Genomic DNA, 19,129 nt, shown 5'->3' on the forward strand with positions numbered 1-19,129 from the left:
AAAGTGCCTGAATTGCAAGTTAAGGACGTGATTCGATGCTTCTAAAATTTTGACAGTTCCAGTGAGAGGGGACTTTCTTAGTGATCACCTCGGGATGATCTGTCTCTGACCATTAAATATAACATTCAATTCTGATTATTTTGACAGGCTGGAATCAGTTAACTTGCATTTTTTTTCTTGCTTTCCCCTCAGTTTGCTCCCTCTCCACCCCTTGGTTCGTTCAGTTTCTGCTCTAACACTGGAAACATAAAATGTTCATCCTCTGGCTTTGAGGCATCCTGGAGCTGGTGGTGCTCCTGAAGCAGCATATTCGTTGTCCTTTCGAAGCAGGGAGCTTTTAGCTTTGCACGAGGCATACTTTTCTTGTTTGGCAAACTGTATAAACAAAAATATCCATGATGAATATTTGCTTTTTATGCAGTGAACTAGGAAAGCTCAGTCAGGAGGACTTTGAAATATATGTGCACACACACACAGAAGATCATTAATATAATGGCAGTGCTTATTTGATATTTAAAAAAAAAAGGTTATTATGACCTACTCCTACATTCACTTTTCTTTGGAACGTCCTTTTATGCTTAAACATTTATTTTTTTGTGATTTCTGTTTATAAGACCAGATAGTTTTCTCTTGGAGAGAGACGTGAAGTTCTGTTGTTTGTTGTGTTGTCAACAGCCACGACTTGTAGGAAGGCACTTAAATAAATGTAGCCAAGTATTACAAGGTCACACAGGAGGGGTGAGGTTGGAGGGGACCCTGGAGGTCGCCTTGGCCACCTCCTCCTCAGGCAGGGCCACCAAGAGCCTGTTGCCCAAGGCTGTGTCCGGAGTATCTCCAAGGTGGGAGGTATCAGGTGTGGGAGGACTTATTTAAGCTGCTGATCAAAACTACTGTCCTGGTACTGCCTGATGCGGTTGGGTTTAGGTTTAAAAACATAAATAAATACCTAAATGACTCCCCATGTGGACAGAACCTGCTCTTAACGGGATGTTTGTGTGGGGGCTGTGCACTCTCACAGTTCCTTACCAACAAGAACAAAGCAGCAGCCCGGACACCGGGGTGTAAAACAGAAGGTCAGCAGAGGATAACTGTGCTTCAAACCCATGCAAATGTTCTGTAAGACAGAAATCCCTCAGAAAGGCTTCACGGAAATCTAAGTAAGAAACTCAGAAGATTTATTTCCATGCAAAACCAGGTGAAATCGAGACAGCAGACTTTGCTTAGGAAAGGAATGTTTAGTTGTTTGTTTGTTTTTATTAGAATCAACTGGCTTATGTGTTGGGGAAGTGCAGTTTTCCAGGTTGTTTCTCAGTTTGGGTTCAGCCCCTGTATTTATTTACTCACTTTGGGTGTGTTTGGAGGCTGCTGGGATTACTGGAGTACATTTGGCAGCGGGGAGAGGGTTGTGACCTCTGCTCACGGAATTCTGAACTTCAGTTTTATTTGAGATCCCTTTCCCTGCCTTCAGGTCCTGTATTTTCCTCTGTCCCTTTGAGACCCGTTGTGCTGAGCAGTGATGGTCCTCTCCAAGTGCACATTTCGACACGTTATTTCAGTTTTCAGCCCCGATCCTCGGTGCTTTCACCCGCAGCGTATTTTTGTGGCAAACACAAACTTCCTCCCAGTCCGGGGCCGGTACTTTAACATCCTTTCGGATGACGGTGTGTCAGGATTAGCACCGAGCACCGCCGAGCTGTTGAACCGAGGAGCTTTGGCTTTAATTTGTTGTGGCTGAAGCTAAACGGTCCGAAGATTTGCTTCTTAAATCTCCCATCTCCCGGGCAGTTTATTAGGGTTTATCACATTAACACCTATCAGCAAACCTGCAACAACTGCTCGGGAGCAGCGGCTTAGCCCGGGACAAATGTCGCTGATCTCCGAGGTGCTTTTGAGCTGCAGCAGCAGCAGGGACGTTCTGCTTTTTGGGGTCTGAGCCATAAAGTGGGGGGTCAAAGCCCGTTGTGGGGCTGTGGATCATCCCGTGCTTTCGCCAGGAGCGCGTGGGAATGGTTGGAAAGCTTTGGTGTCATCCTGAGGTTAGACGGGTTCAGCCCTATCTTAACACCGCAATCCTAATTTAGATAAAGGGGCGTTTTTGCTGCGGGTCAGAGGCTGCTCGGGGTCAGTCGGGCTGGGAGATGTGTCCCGACTCCTCCGAGTCCCTGCAGGAGCACAATGGGATGTGCCCGCTGTTAATTAATCGAGTCACACCTCGGGTCATTATGCAGGAACTTTCCCTTGTAGGGAGGTTTCCTGGGATGAGGTGTCATTCCACGACAAAAGCTTAGGGGAGCACTTTGGAATCTGCCCTTCTGCCCTGTTTGGCTCAGCTCTGGGATACCTCAAACGCAGGGAGCAGTTGTTCCTTTTCCTCGAAATTAAAGAAGAAATACCTCAAGTTCCCTTGGATGTTGCTCCTGCTTGGCCAAACTGAGCAGCAGAAATTGGTACGATTTCTGTTTTGACTGAAACCAGGAGAAATGTTCGAATAATTCACATCAACAGACGTTAAATCTGCTTACAGTAACCCCTGTTTTTAATTATTTTTCCTAAGAAAGATCATTTTGGCTGGTGCTGGATGTTCAAAAGGTTATTTGTGATTTATTTTGCCAGCAAGGTTAATAAACTTTGTTTATACTTGTGAACAGTTACGTGCCTTAATATATTTATCATTCTAACACATTTAATATTTACATAAACCTTGGGTGTCCCAAAAGCCACTGGTGGTGAAGATCAATTGTAGAACTGAAATTTCTGTAACAAGTAGAGAAGAACTGGACCAGAATATGAAAAGGTGTAAGAAATAGAGAACATAATGTTATGAAACTGAAAGTAACATCGGTATAGAGTGTCATAATTTTATATTTGATTTCATTGGTTGAAGAAAATAAAGTATTTGGGAATATACTACTTAAAAGATTTGATTTTTTAATTCAGTTTGCAAATTCCTACTTGTTTGTATAAATAATCACTATGTAATTATTATTAACACTGAAGGTGTTGGGTTGAAATACTGACCATGTTCATACAAGAAATACTCTAAATATGAGGAAGCAGGAAAAAACTAAATCTGGGTTCTAATTGTGTCCCTAATTGACTTTGGTGCAATTCTGATTGTGATTAATAAATTTACACCCATAAAAACCTAATTAATCCTCTGGTCTCAGTTTTGGATGCTCAGCACTCCCAGCGTCCACTGTGGCAGGATTGTTGTCTGTCAGGTGTGTTTTTCTGTCACCTCCGGGTGAAGATGTGCTCAGCTTGACTTGTGAGGCTGTTCCCAGTTCACTAAATGCCATTTTCCCCTCAGTTTTCCATATCAGTAAATTCCTGTCTCATCCCATCCCCCGGGACACCCGAAGCAGTTGATGCAGAAACGCTTCCTCCCCCTTCTGCCCGGCTCTTTCCTCGTGTTTACATTGGAATTTCTGATTTGTTTGTCTCAGCTTTGGGCCGCTTTTCTGGCTGCACCTCACACTTCGTGTGTCTTTGACCGGTGGGAGCTGCTTAACAAAAACTCTGCCTGCTTTGAAGCATCCTGGTAATTGTGGTTCCTTGTGCCAGGCTTGGATATAAACTGGGATCCAGTGACTGGATAAGGGACAGAGACATTAGTTCAAAAAGTAATAATATATATGTTTTTTTCAGTTAAAGGTGTTTAATTTAAAGTGGAATTTTGTAGTTGATTTTTAATAATTTTAATTTTTCTATATGTGTTTTAATTTTTGGAACCTTCTCCTAAGTTGTCCAAACTTTAGAGCCAATCTGGTATCTTATTTTTTTAAAAATTATAATAGAGTGGATTTCTGTGTGATTTGCCAGATCTTCAGCCCTCCAGGTTTCGTCATTCAGTGATGAAACACCATTTGTTTAAAATCTCTAAAACACAAATCCCCTGCTGTTGGGGGGTGTGTGTGTGCCTTAAATCATTTACAACTTTGGATGTTGCTCCTGGAAGGAAAATGTTCCACGTAATCCGGGGTTAAATGCACGGAGGGAGAGGTGCCCTGATCACCTGTCCCAGCTCCTGCTGGACACTTTCCAGTTTTCCCTCCTGGTGATTCTTCCTCCCTCGTCTCCGAGGGAGTTTTGTGACTCACGGTCACATGGAGGTTTGGATGTGTGGAGCCAGGAATAAACTGAATTCAGAGTCTGTGTTTGAGATTGTGTTTAATACAGGGGAAAGCCAGATCTCCCTTCTCAATAAACATACATTACTCATAAGCTACCAGAAGCAGCTTTTCCAAAAGGATTTTTTTAATAATTCGGTTTCCTTCGTTGTTACAACAGCAATTTTATTTTTAATAATTAGTTTATATTCGTGTTTTTGTTGACTGGGAACTTGTGCAATTAAATGTAGCTTTAAAATACAGTGTTCTGGTTGGTGTGGGGGTTTTGACAGTTCACAGACAGCAACAGTTTTGTTTCAATATGTTCATCAATAGTGAAAAATCACTATTTATAGGGATCAGAAATTGCTCATCTTCTCATACATTACTGCTGTCCCACTCAGGGTGATATTTGGGATGTCTCACAGTTGTTTTGTGGGGTGATTGAGATGGCATTGTTTCCTTTTTGTGAATTACAGTTATGGAGGGGATTTGGTTTTGGTTTGGTGCTCAGGGGTGACTGAAGGAAATGGTTGTGATCTGTGCTCATCTCCCTGCCCCTGTACCTTCACCAGTGCCTCTAATTTCCACTCTTATTTCCCAGATTACTTTAAAGTGCTTAAATGGCTTTAGGCCGACTGCCAGAGGGGAGAGGAAGGCATTCCTGGGAATTGTTTGGGTCCAGAGTGGATTTTAACTCATTTAGATACACATCTCCTATGCAGACCTGTCTTATCTGGACCCCGAGCTCCTCCAGGGCAGTTTGAGCCCCATCAGCTCAAACGCTGAGATGACACCGAGGTGATGGGTCTGTAATCAGCTCATTGGTATGTAAAGTAGGCCCAGAATGGCTTGGCTTGGGTTTTCCAGTTGCACTGGCACTGCTTTGGGAAGTTGCAGTTGTTTAGTAATTGGGAAAGGGAAGAAAGTGATGGAAAAGTCATTGAATCGTGGAATGGTTTGGCTTGGAAGAGTCATTAAAGCCCATCCAGTCCCACCCTTGCCATGGGCAGGGACACCTTCCACCAGCCCAGGTTGCTCCAACCTGGCCTTGGACACTTCCAGGGATCCAGGGGCAGCCACAGCTTCTCTGGGCAACCTGGGCCAGGGCCTCCCAGGGAAGAATTCCTTCCCAATACCTAATCCAAACCTTCTTTCTTTCACTTTAAAACCATTCCCCCTTACTTTGTTGATTTTTTTTTCTGTTGACATATTAATTCACTCACTTCTGAAATAATAAAAGTACTTTAGAGTAGCTAAATAATACCAATCTCACCCATTCCAGGGACTTGTTGGGAATTTTTAGGATGGAGTGGGACAATTTGATTCACTTTTCCCTGCCTGCCCTCACTGAGTCAGTAACAGCATCCCCCCTTAGTCCATTTTTTGGCCTGGAGTCAGAATTCACCACTCTGGAAGGCAGGAGTGTGGCAGGTGGTTCTTGTGATTATGTTTTTGTTTTTTATTTTAAAGGGGTGGGGGGTATCATGGTGGAAAACCCTGATATGGCCAAAAGTTGTTCCATGAGCCCTTTCCACTTGTGTGCCCTGTGCTTCTTGTGGTTTTTCTTCAGCTTCCTTCCACTGAGAGTTGGAAGCTCCTCAGGGAAGCTGGGAGGAGTTTGTCCTATAAGTGGTTTGGGTGCATTGGTTGCAGCTCAATATATGGATTTTTATGGTTTGCCCTGAATTAATTGATAACTAATAGAGCCTTTTAAGGGGACACCCTGTGCAAGAGGAGACAGCTCTGATTCCTGATTAGATTAATTCTCCGTTGGATCAGCAGGAGAATATGTATTATCAACTTTGCCAGTCACTGAAATACTTGTGTTTCAAAATAAATTGGAAATGAAATGTGTTTCAGCCCTCAGGGGTGGACATTTTCGTGGTGCACAGACCACAGGAAGCAGAGGTTTCCTGCTCTAAATATGTGTCCTTATTTCCATCGACTGTTTTCCATCCCCGGGGCAGAGAGAGGGGAAAGAAAGGAAAACAAGGCTGAGGGATTGTGTGGGATTGGAGGGGTTAACTGCAGAAGAAAGCAAAAATTGGGGCTTGAGTTGCCACTTTTTCTCTTGAGTATCTTTTATATAAAAAAAGTGTGTGTGCAGAGAGGGAATAGATGGGGCTGAGGCTTCCAAGGGGGGGAAGAGGCTTCTGACCAAATTAGCTTTGGAGCTTCCTGACACTTCCCTCCCAAAGTGTTGTCAGGAGGTGTTACTCGCTGTGCCTGAGAGCTCTGCAAGATGAGTCTGCACATTTCCAACCCAAATACTCTGCTTTTTGTCTCTGGATCTCTGCATTAAATATAAAAATGTCAGATGATTTATATTTCCTAATTTGAATACGATGTTAAGCAAATAGTCTTTAGTACATTTTGCTTTGCTTTGATTCTGGTCTTGATGCAGGTGTGTTGGAAGGCTGACTTGGCCTGGAAATGGCTTATTTTGGGTAGGTAAAGCTGTTGATAAATTCACTTTTCCATTGTGCTTGCATGGAGTTAAAGCCAAGTGAAGGTGGTGAAATAACTTTCTAAGGAGCTGTAGCATCCCTTGTATGGTGTAGTTTTGAGGAGTGAAGAAGGGAACAGGTCCATTTAATCCTAAAGGTTTGTCTTTTAGGGGTCTGTATCCAGTATGGAATTGCTCACTGGAGTTGGGTGACTAAGGCAGATCAGCTTTGCAGTGTGAGGATGGTGCTCAGCCCTGGGCATCTCCAGCCAGGCTCATCCCAAAATCTGGCACAGTTATTTAAAGCACCATGATCTCTGTTTCTAAGAGAGGACTTGGGGGTGGCAACAGGGAACTTAAAGATTAAAGAAAAACCAAACTGGTCCATAGGATCTAAGTGCTCTGGAATAGCAGTGGAATAAAAGGAAGCAGTTCTAGTGAGTTTGGAATGAGATGATCCTCAAGGTCCCTTCCAACCCAAACCATCTGGGATTCTGTAATACTGATAAATAGAGTTCTAATGGGTAAAAATAATATTCAGTATTGATCCCTGTTTCCCTTAAAAGGTCCTAGATATTATTTTTGTTAAGCTTTGATTTATTACCGTTGCTGGACTTTTTGTTTTAGTGAAGAAACTCCCAGAGAGAAAGTTCAGGAAGAACACGAAATCCGTGGTGTTCAGGGATGAAAGGACATGGCAGGGAAAGTACCTTGCCCTGAGCTGGATTTTAAGCCTGGTTCTAAAAGCTGAGTCTTTTTAGGTACCACTGTTGTAGGATTTGTTGTTGTTGTTTTCCCTCTGAAGAAAACTGGAAGGGAGGATTGCAGCATCCCAGAGCTGTGGATATTGTGGACTAAAGCTGGAGTGACTCCCTGCCAGCCCTGTGGTGAGTCTGTCAGGTCTCTGGTGCCTGAGCTGGGAGGTGGAGGTGTGAACCTGCTGGGAGCAGCTGCTCTGCTGCCTCTCCATAGGGAATGATCCCTGCAGGCAGGACAGCCTGGCTGCCCCAAGGAAAACAGGCTGGCATGGAGGGATTTGCTGTGAAGGGCTCTCAGGGAGGGAGCTGTGCCCAGAGTGTTGGGAGAGAGCTTTGGGATGGAGCTTTCCCTCGGAGAACACCCTGGTTTAATATATAAATATGCTAAAGCAGCAGCATTACCTACACTAAACATTTAGATATTTCTAATGCTGTTTTGAAGCAGTAGTCCAGTCTGAGCTGTGTTTGTTTGGAATCTTTTGGTCAAACTAATGAGAAAGGTCTGGATGTGCTTTTCAAGGAATTAGTGGGCGATAACTCTTTGACAGGTGCTCCTTTTTATCCCCATGGCAGCACATTCTGTTTGCTGTCAGCACTGGTTCCTCTGAAGCTCCTTTATTTCGTGTGAGACCTCTGGAGCTGCCCTACTGCACAGCAAAGTACAAGTTTAAAATATGATTTGTATTTCCAAACCACGAGAAAAGATGGAAACTGGACCAAAAGGTGTATTGGTATAGCAGGGAATAAATCTGCCTGTGAAAACATTTTGTAATGTTAATAAAGCCATTTAAGTAGATGGACTTCCATAGAAAAATCTTCTGGGTTTAAACAGAATTGTTTCAGGAGTTAAAATTTATATTTTCTTTAACTTCACCTTCAGCACAAAGATTTGAGGGCTTTCCCCAAATTTTAAAATTGACATAGTTTATCTGCCTCTTTTGGAGCTGTGCTGTTTGAGCAGTGACAGCAGCACTGCTGAAAGCTGGAATTTCTGTTTGAAAGCTGTGTTATGCTTGAAAGCTTTTTATAGTAAAGCCAGTACTAACACCTATTGTCACATTTGCCTTGGGAGCTCTTTGTGTTCTTACTACAGTGCTACAACAACTGAGAAAATCTGAATTACTCATCGGGCTGTGGAGCCAGAAGGTGTTTTGAGTTTTGGTTTCTGTGTCTTTCACTGCTTTTTCTGAAAGTTGAACCTTATTTACCTTATTTTATAACGCTCTTCCCTCTTACTCTGCTGTCCCAAAACTTCTCAGAGTTATTGAGGAACCCTAAATCTGTCAGTGGGTTGCCAGAGTGGCTGAAAGCTCTGGCTGTGAAGGAGAGGGAACTGCCCGTGGTGCTTCTGGCAAAGAGGAGTTAGTACATCATGGGAACAGGTTACTGGGGAAACTGGAGGTTTTCAGGACATGGACATGGAAAACAGCAGCTCTGTGGTGTTGACTGTTGGAAGGCAGCTCTGGGGACATCAGCTGAAAGCAGCCCAGTAATGAAACAAATGTTCTTTAGCTGAATTAGTCAGCGCTGCAAAGCTCTCCAAGACACACTGGAGTGGTGGAGTGACAGATTTACTCAGTGTGTAGTAACTCCAGCAGATCACAGCAGCTCTTGGATTGCATGCTTGTCTTAATTCTAACAGCATTCCCTTGGGAACCTGATGGATTGATTTAGTGTTGCCTCATCTGCTGCAGGAGATTCCCAAAGCTGCTCTTCCACTCGCTGATTGTTACCTTCCAACTCTGCAGAAATTGCATTATTTGGGTTTCTGCAAATGTTAATGTTTAAGAGGGGATGGTTTATGTTTTCAAAGATCTGTTTCCCTTCGCTACCCTTTTTTTAAATACGGTTCTGTGGAATTACAGGGGAAGAAATCCTGGTTTGGGGAGAATTTCCCAAGTGTGTAGCACAGTGCCTGAGTGCCAGACTGCCGTGGGTGCCAGGCTGCACTGGAGTGTGGTGTCAGTCCTGGCCTCTTGCAGTGTTAAATTGTGCCAGAGCAGAATATAGACCAGCAAACCCTTTTTCCCCCCTTCTTTTGTTTTTGTTTTTTTTCCCAGCACTTAGGGGGGTGGGAATGGCTAGAGGATAATCTGCAGCCCCTGGAATAGGCAGGGTAAAATTGCACAGGGCTGAGCTTCTATTTCAACTTGATGTTCTGCTGTGCCATCCTCCCTCTCCTCAAATTTTGGGGAAGAACAGTGAAAGTCTCATTCCCCTGTCAGGCTCCTCCTTCCACTAGTAGTTCATGTGCTGGGATGCTGCAGTTTGCTTGTTTTATATTTTATTTACACACATGGAAAACTTGGTGCTTAACTTTTCCAAAGGGCTGTGTGGATTTAAGGTCTTGTCCTTTGAGGAATTCCACTCTTCCTCTTCCCTGTACACACAAAAGCCTTTTGAAGTCTTGGCATGAGGTGGTTTTGTAATGGTTTGAAGTTTAACATGAATATTCATGAAAAGCTCTTTAGGAGAGGAGTTACAGGTTGGCTCTGACTTGTAGCAGTAGATGGGTTTCTCTGAATTAACTAATAAAATTATGTGTGAAAAAAATCTTTCTGAAACACTACATTTATTGTGATCTTGATTTGACTTCAAGTGATTCTGTGGAACTTTGTGATTTCTGTCCCATAAGAATAAAATGAGGTGATACCTGTTCAGGGAGTCCCTGCTTTAAAGGTGTTACTCTGTGAGAACTGTTAAAGAAAACAGGCCAGTAAGGATTGCTGGGCAGACAGGAATGATGAAATTTGCTATTCTTTTGACTTTATAATCCTTTAAAGACCTGATCTTGCATATGTTTTCTTTCTGAGAGGTTTGGGTGGGTTTGGCTTTTACCAGCCCTAATTTTCTACCTCTGTGTCATTCGAATGCCTTTTTCCCAGCCTGGTGGAAGGTGTTGTCTGAACAAAGGGTTCTCTTTATCCATTTGCAATTCTGCTCCTGCACTCATTGCACCTCGGATTCCCATCAGTCAGGAACCCCAGGGAATGCTAAATGATGGAGAGAAGCCCTGGGAGAGGAGATCTGGGTGTCCCGTAGGACACCAGGAACGCAGGAGGAGGAGGGATGACTGTCTTTGTATGGACTTCACCCCACCGGTACCTAAATAAACAAACCCTTGTGTTTTCCTCTCGCAGGAACATCATTTGCAACGGGCTATCTCAGCACAGCAGGTCTTCAGAGAAAAGAAGGAGAGCATGGTTATCCCAGTCCCCGAGGCCGAGAGCAATGTCAACTACTACAACCGGCTGTACAAAGGAGAGTTCAAACAACCAAAGCAGTTCATTCACATCCAGCGTAAGTTACCAAACACTGGCCTTGTTGTGTCTGCCTGTCCCCCCTCATTTAACTCCGGTAACCTTCAGGCAGCCTGAGCACGAAGTTGCTGTAAAATTAAGACTCACAAATCCCAGGGGGATTTGTGGATGTAAATTCCGGTATCTTCTCCAGTTCTGGAAGGATTTCAGGTGAATGTGAGGGTTTTCCTGCTGTGTTTGTTTTGGGCTCTGTGCTGATACTGTGTGTCCATGTACAGCCTTATCCTGTCTGTTGGGCTTCCAGGAGTGTTGATCCAGCCTTTCTCCTTGTGTTGTTTTCCTTCCTAATCCTGAGAAGGAATAGCTGGACCAGCCTGGCTGCCTCCTGAGTGCTTACACTGATGCAGGGAGTGGAAGAGAGGTTGTTTTGCTCAAGTGTGGAATTCCTGTCAGCTCCAAAGTTCTGTATGAATGGAGATCAGTAAAACAGAAGAGTTTTTATAATGAAACCACCCTTCATTCTGCTGCTCCTCACAGAGTTCCTACAGGTCAGGGCAGCTGTGCCAGCTCTGGAGTTGAAGCTGTTCCCTATAGCTTGGATCTGTTCTGGGCTGTGGGGGACAGTTATTTTTCCCTGAGGTTGGATAAAAGTGAAGAATTGCCTTTAAGCAGGGAACTCTGAGCTTATTTTACAGCTGAAATGAAGTATCATTCTGTATGAGTTTAGCTTCCTGTGTCTTAAAAGATCTAATTAATGTAAACTTGTGGTCACTGGATTAATGTAACACTTTTTTTGGTTGATGTTCTGCTGACAAGTGACACACTCTCATAGTTCAGTTGTTCCTTGGCACACAAACCATGTTTGTACTTTGCAGCATGTGGTTTAGGAGGTTGTTTTGTGCCTTGGACTCCTCCCAGGAGTTTATCTTTGTAGCAAAACTTTGGATTCAATTATTGCATCCTTGCATCATTTCCCACCAACACAGTGAAGTGTCCAATTTATTCCATGTATTTACAAAATAGGAGATTTTTGGAAATAATGTACTCAGGGTCCTCTGTGATACAGTAGAGACCACAGTGGTGATGTGAGAAATGAGGTAAAGGCAATTAATTATTTCTCTCCTTAACAGGAGAAGCAAACCTGCAAGAAAGGCAGGGTGAATTAACTGCAGTGAAGCTGCTGATTGAGGAATGTGTTTTATTCTGTTCTTTGTTGCACACTGCCAGAAACACTGTGAATACTGTTAATAAACATGTCTAAAAGTGTTAAATGTATTACACCAAAATGTTCTTTGTCTTGTTGAGACTCACAGTCTTTCTGGACAGAATTACAGGAGATATTTGAGCTGAAGATAAATATCAGATACTGCTCCAAGATAATTTTTGCCACAGATGCTGGTTGGAGTAGGTGTGATACAAGGCAGCTTTATGCTACATAAACTGCTTAGGAATTCTGCTTTAATGCTAAAAGCACAAAAAGCCACAATACCCACTTTGGCCAGGGGAATTACGTAAACTGATGTCAAATGCCAAGAGGCCACATACTCTAATCCATCCCTACTGGTGGTTATTTCTCGCAAGTTATGATTTGCTGTTCATCTGGTAGCCCAAGATTTGAATGTATTTTGCCTTCTTTTATTTAGATCAGTGGTTCAAAGCAGAGAAAAACCAATTTCTTTGTAAAGCCTGGGATTTGTGATTTGTGATTAAGCCTGGTTGGCCTCAGTAGCTCAGCTCAGCTGAGCTGAATGTAAAGCAGAAACCTTTGAACTATTCTAATTATTCCAACATGCTTAATAATTCTCCAAGAATGTTTGTAAGTGCAGTAACATGGAGATGGATTGTAAGTTATTGGCATGTAGGGTAAGTTAGAACACTTGTACCTTGCTGGAATTACAGCTAAGGGGGTGTAAGAAAATAAGTGTCACTCATGGAAACAATAAAACAATCTTCAGTGAGTTGTGTGGGATGAACTCCAGTCACTTTTAAAAAGGTGAACTTTGTGGCAGAAAGCTTATCTCTTTATTTTTTGGTGAGGTGAACCTCTGTATTTATCAGTTTCCAGGGCATCATTGCTGGTGTTGGCACAGGCAGAGTGGAAGGAACGTGGTTTGCTTGGGAGGGAGTAAGGAAACTGCTTCTTCCAGTGGTAACTCGTGCCTGTGGCAGCTTCAAATGAGTGTGGAACCACAGCCTTAATTTAGTTAGCTAAATGAAATTAGTTCATTTAGTTGAGCTAAACCCAATTCAGTGTAACTTAACTGGAAAACAAATTGCATTTGTGTAAGTTGGTATAAACTCAGTTCCTGAGGGAGCTCCAGTAAACAAAAGCAAGTCCCTGTGGCAGGTCCTGCTGTCAGGAGTGGCTGGAGGGGCAGAGGGTGGGAACTGGGAGGTTGGGTTTGCAACAACAGTCAGCAAACCAGCATGTCCTGGGCATTCCTGGAGGGAACTCTGTCCCTGGAAGAAGCTCTAGGCATTCCTAGAGGGGGCTCTGTGCCTTGTAGAAACGTGGAGTGTGGAGAAATGCAGATGTTCTGGAGGAGGAAGGCTGGATTCATCAGTCAGTCACAGGAATCTCCCAGGAGTTAGCAGGGGTTGTCTTTAAACTGGCAGACTGGTTGTGGGACTGCCAGGAGCAGCTCACCTGGAACAGGGGCTGGTCCTTCACCAGGTCTTGCAGCTCCAGCTGTTCCCATGGCACAGGCAGGAACAAGGGGGTGATGGATGATCCCATAAACCACCCCAGTCTTGTGATGGCTTTTGATGCCAGTGAGCAGCCACAGCTCCAGGGTGAAAAATGGCTTTTCCTGGAACAGTTACAGGTTACTCAGTACTTGGGGAAAGAAGAAACCATGATTAAGGATGTCACTGGAAGTGTGTTTTGAGGAGCAGTGGTAGATGAGCTCCAGGGAAGGAGGACACTTCCATGGGTGTCCAGAGCTGTGACAAGCCTGCTTGGGGTTGATTAACTCCAGAGGAGGAGGAGTGGTAGCTGTGCATTTCCTGAGGGTCTTACACCTCCAGAGGCTGCTGAGACTTTGTGCCCATCCTGTCTGCACGGGAACAGGTGGGATCAGGTGCTGCTTCCATCCCTTCAGTGCCACGAACCTGCAGCCTCCCTGTAAACCCCCTCTCTTTGAAAGGGAGTCACACTGATAGCTACAAGTCGTGACAAACAGCAAGAGAACACCGCTGCCAACAGGAAGGCATTGCTGCAAGGCTGGAAAAGTGGGCTGTGTGACAAGGGCTGCTGCTGTTCTCACAGCAAGGAGGGGGGTTTGTTTCAGGAAATGGATTTATTTGATGTGTGGTGATCCTGGCAAGTACATCTTGGATACCTTTTATCTTGTCTTCTTGATTATTTGTCAAAATACTGAGCAGAGAGAGGGAGGGACCTTCCTGCTTCCAGCTGAGGTGGACATGGTGTCCCTGGAGGTGCTGGCAGTGCAGGAACCTGTTTTCCCTCTTGGAGGTGGAGATCTCACCTTCCCACCACTCATGATGTGTTCCTGGGGGTAGTTGGTCTTTTAAGGTGCTTGTTGATGGAACAGTTGGGCTTTTCCTATTTTTTTAGCTGGTCTTAATGTCTCCTGGTTGCCTCTCACCTGAGCCCCGTCTGATTTTGTTCAGGAAAGTGGATGGTTCAAGACCTTTCAGTGACTTTTCTTTTCCCATTGTGGGAATGAGGGCAAGCACACTGGGACTGCTCACAGTTTATGGGTGAGCAGCATCACATCCTCTCTGCCACAGGGATCCTCCTGCTCACTGATCCTCTGGCTTAGAAAAATTCATTTGAAACTTTTTGCACACAGGGGATTATTGAATTATCTACTGTGGAATTGCTGTTGGGTTGACATCTTTCTGGTGCAAGACCAACATCTGTCTGAGGGCAAACAAGCAGGGCCTTTAGTGGGTTTCTGTGCTTTCTCACATCATCTCTGAGAATAAAACACCTGGTTTTTGGAGTAGAGATACCTGCTGTGTTTTAGGAGAGCTCTCCTAAAATAATGGGAATTATTTTGATAATGGGTCTGTAGAATTCCGGCCCCTTCCCTAGAGCAGAGTTGTTTGGATGTGATTTCCCAGTGCACATGAGGGCTGTAGGAGTTTTGTAGGATGGTTTTGGGGCAGCAAAAACTTCTGCAGTTTTCTTCCTGGTGAAGGTGGCAGTTTGTGTTCTAAGAGGTCATGGAATTACAAAGTGTAGGAGAGTGAGAGAGAGAAGTGTGAGCTGCCAAGGCTGGACTTGCCTGGGAGGGCTCTGAGGAGCTTTGCAACTCCAGTACCAGGTGGAGTCATGTCCTCAGCCCACATTTAAAAAGGACCCCACAGCAGAGCCTGGAGCAAAGCTCCCAGGAGCTGAAGATGATCCATAAAAACTGGTTTTGTTGAGCCCAGCACTGATTTTTGGCAGGCACCTCAGTGCTATTTGGTTGTTGAGCTCCCTGAGCAGGGTGGTGTGGCAGTCACCCAGGTACCATAACAATCCCTCTTCTCTCAAGTGCATAATCCTGCCTGCTGATGTTTTTAGGGCTGTTTTACAGAACTAACAATTAAAAAAAAAAATCTGGGTCAGTTTTCTCTCCGAGTTTTTGATTCCTGCCACTGGAGAGGCAGGATCTGATGTTCTGAGCTGCAGTTTAAATCTAATATCCAGTTAATTGTTGCAGAACTGTGGGTCAGGTGCCCAGTGACCGTGTCTTAAATAAGCTTGCCATGCAACTTGTATTATTGAATTAATAATATTAATAATTCTACTTAATTCATAGTTACAGCCTGTTACTATTAGATTATTCTCAAATAAACTCTTACAGTGTGTGTTAAACCAGAGAACACTCTGACCAAGTGATGTCAGAGTTGGTACAGTTGGACAGTGTCTCCTCTGAGGTACCAGGTTGAGCTGAAGATGGTGAGGAGCTGCTTTTTGTCTGCATCTGGCTGGGTTTTCATGCACAGCCAAACAGATAAATACAGGTTTAGCTCATTTATTGCATTGTGTTAGAGATGGGGGTCTTGGGCTGGGCTGAGGTGTGGGAAGAATATGCTGCTTATCACCTGACTCTGGGAGAGAAAATGCTGTCATTTGATTAAAAGATGTTTTTTAGTGGTTTTCTTTTGCTCCTGGTCTTCCAGGTTTTTGTTTTAAGGTTCAGCTCAGTAGCAGAGGTTTTGTGAAGTCAGCACTTTGGTGTAGCCACGAGTTCAAAGCATAAAGATAAGATAGTGCTGTTTGTCTAATAAGAATAGAATATATTTCAACAAACACTCCCTGTTGTCGATACTGTAACGTGCTGATTGAATTATTGGGAGGGTTGGAGCTGGGGTGTCACCTCCTCAGGGTTTTATTAGCTGCACTTAATGTTTCCTGTAAAGAATTCTTCACTGTCCAATGCACTTGGTTTGTATTTATTGTAAAATTTCATTTCTGCTGTGTTATGTGAATGGTAACTTCCTTCTGCTTTTAGTAGGACCAGGAATGCTAAATGTTGTCCAGTATGGAAAATAATTAGAACATTTTGTAATAAAGAGATGAGTTTTGCTGAAAAGTTGGGAACAATATTTGGAGAGTGGAGGAATAGTCAGGCCCTACATCTAGAGCTGACTTCAGTCTGTTAAATATTTTGAGGCTCTGGGTTTGTTGAACAGCTTAAAAGTGGGCAGCTGAAATGATACTGGAACTTCAGTGTAAGTGCTTTTAACCTAGTCTGGAATTTGATTGAAAATCATCTGAATTGTTAATAATTTTATTCTAAAGGAGTTGTATTATAACAGCATTAAGAAGCATCTTTGCCTTTGTTTTGCAAAGATAAATTAAAGTTTCTCTGCCTCTGGTAATTTTTCAAACCAAAGGTTTTTCCTGACACCCCTTCAAGCCCTTTAAAATTAAACTCCTTAAATTCCCTTCATAGTGGAAGTCAGAGACAACTTCTGAGTGCTCTTTGTTACATGGGCAAACTTTTTAGCCTAAAGAAAAGAGTGTTCTGGCAGAGATGTGCAAGCCTGGAATTTTACCAGTCAATTTTGATGCACATTCCTGTGTCTCCAGAGCGTGTGATTTCCCAAACATTTCAATTCTTGCCGTGTGTATTTTGATTTCAGCCTTTAATCTGGACAATGAGCAGCCAGATTACGATATGGACTCCGAGGATGAGACCCTACTGAACAGGCTGAACAGGAAGATGGAAATCAAGCCACTGCAGTTCGAAATAATGGTTGACAGGCTCGAAAAGGCCAGTTCCAGTCAGGTATTGTGGGAAGAAACCACTGAGTTTTGTGGGTTATTCTGGTGGGAGGGTTCTGGGTGGGTGTTTGGTTTTTGTGTTCTACTCCCAGCACGAGCGTGTGGGAGTCTGCACCTGCACAGAGATCCCACTGCTGTCTTATGGTCACACTGTCAGCATTAGTAATTTAGAAAAACAAGGTGGGGAGGGAGCTTTTAGGGGGGCTGGCTAGGGGAGAGTTGGTTTTAAATTTTAATTCCTGAGCACAGCGTGTTAGAGAGGGCAGCTGACAACTCGTTTGAGCCGTGGTGGTGTGGAAGGAAGCTCGTGGTGATCAGGGGGTGAATAGATGTTACTCAAAATCTACAGCTGAGGGAACAGTTTCTGAAAGGCAAATTTGAAACAGGTGGAGTTATTTCTCCCCAGCTCTGCCTCGATTCCTCAACCTGATTTAGTTCAGTGCTGTGTGTCAAGAGGCCAAAATGTCATTTTCTTACACCTTAGCAAGGTAAATCTTTACCTTTAATAAGGTAAAGATTTCTTACTATGCTAAGAAAACGGTATGTGAAGGAAAAAATTAGGGAATAGCTTAGATGATACCTGTTGACCATGCATTTGGATCTCTTAGGGCTTTGATATAAACACCCCTGTTTTGGCTTTCAGTTCAAGTCACTCTGGTTAGCACTTCTCAAGACTTGATACTCAGCCTCCTTATGCTGCTTTCACCTTGCATTGCTGGAATAATAAAGTTAAATTTAAGAACTGAAAGGTGCTTTTCAAAATTAAAATATTACCAGAATATAGAATTTTCTCTGTAGATAAAAGCAGCTCTTGCTGCTCTTCAGTTTCAAAACTGAAATTATTTTTAAGCAATATTTTTCTCTTTTAAAAGCAGTTCAGTGTTTTTCTAATTCTCCTGTAGATTGCCAAGGTTTTATTCTACTCTGGCAGGAATTAACACATAATAGCAGTGGTTGGACTTAAGCTATCTTTATTTTTCTGAAATTTATTTTTTTTTTCTGGTTATTCTCAGATTTGAGTTTGACATGTCACAAAAGTGCAAATTTAAGTTGTTCTCTTGATAGTTTTCAAATTCTGGGGAAGTCATACCAGAACAACCATTCTTTTTATTTAATGAATGGGTTTAATGATATGAGCATGTCAAACTAATGTGCTAGTTAGTCAGTGATGGGGTTTGCATTTATTTTGAGTCTAATTTCCATATAAAAAGCTGAACATAAAAATAAAAGTTATCTTTAAATTATCTGTGTACAGCTACCTCCTACTGAAATAACTTGCCCAAGAACTGAACCAGCTTTGTGCTGTAATAAACAGGGATGGTCATTATCCTTTTCCATCACCAAATAAACATTTTGGGGGGGGGAGAAATTAAGAAATAAGTTCACTTAAGAGGATATTCTCTGAAATAAATTATCTTGTAGGGGAACCAGCATTAAACTGCAATGGCTAACCAAGCAACTTTTTTTTTTTTTAAGAAAAACTAGTGAGATTAAAGTAGTTCCTAAATCATGATCTGCAAGCTGTAGTAAGTTATTTATATCCTGTGCTTGTAGTTTTGAGATTTCATGAAAGATGGATGAAGGTCTGGAGTGTTGTAGGGAGGATGTGATGATGCTGGCTCAGGAAATTTGGGAACTCTGTAACTTAGGAAGAACAGCTGGTGGCTTAAGTACTGGAGTGTACATGAATATTTTTTTCCTCTTGTGCTAGAAAATAATGAAGTTTACTCAGAAAACGTCCAAGAGGTGGGAGTGCACGATGGCTTTCCCTACACCCCCATCCCAATTGCACCTTTCCTGTGTTCTCCTGTAGCTTGTGACACTTCAGGAGGCCAAATTGCTGCTAAATGAGGACGACTACCTGATCAAGGCTGTCTATGACTACTGGGTGAGGAAGAGGAAGAACTGCCGGGGGCCTTCCCTCATCCCCCAGATCAAGCAGGAGAAGAGGGACGGCTCCACCAACAACGACCCCTACGTGGCCTTCAGGAGGAGGACTGAGAAGATGCAGACCAGAAAGGTGCCTTGGATTTGGATTTGTCCCTTGGAATCCTGCAGGGATAGGGAATCATTTGGATCCCTGTCCAGGGGACGGTTTGTGTCCATTTGCTGGAGAGCTGAAACTCAGAGCGGCGTCTGTAGCGGTTGTGGGACTTGCTGGGTTACAAACTTCCCTTTCTGGGGGGGAAAAAAGGGGAAACAACCTTCCACTTGCCATGGAGTGAATAGTTCAGGTTTCATTTTTTTGTAGCACGATGTGATTTGAACCAGGAAGTCTGAAATTACTCAGCATTTTGCATCAACTCTGC

General features: G+C 43.3%; 1 protein-coding gene across 1 annotated transcript in view; it reads left to right on the forward strand.

Annotated features, from left to right (window-relative positions):
• EPC2 (enhancer of polycomb homolog 2) overlaps positions 1 to 19,129 on the forward strand; it is a 39,226-nt gene that overhangs the window by 4,100 nt on the left and 15,997 nt on the right. Inside the window, exons 2-4 of the mRNA XM_032693049.1 lie at positions 10,457 to 10,616; positions 16,679 to 16,824; positions 18,634 to 18,840. Of these exons, the coding sequence (XP_032548940.1) occupies positions 10,457 to 10,616; positions 16,679 to 16,824; positions 18,634 to 18,840 (513 nt within the window). The remainder of the gene's footprint in view (positions 1 to 10,456; positions 10,617 to 16,678; positions 16,825 to 18,633; positions 18,841 to 19,129) is intronic.

This window comes from Chiroxiphia lanceolata, chromosome 7 (assembly GCF_009829145.1).
Source record: "Chiroxiphia lanceolata isolate bChiLan1 chromosome 7, bChiLan1.pri, whole genome shotgun sequence".
Classification (NCBI taxonomy): Eukaryota; Metazoa; Chordata; class Aves; order Passeriformes; family Pipridae; genus Chiroxiphia; species Chiroxiphia lanceolata.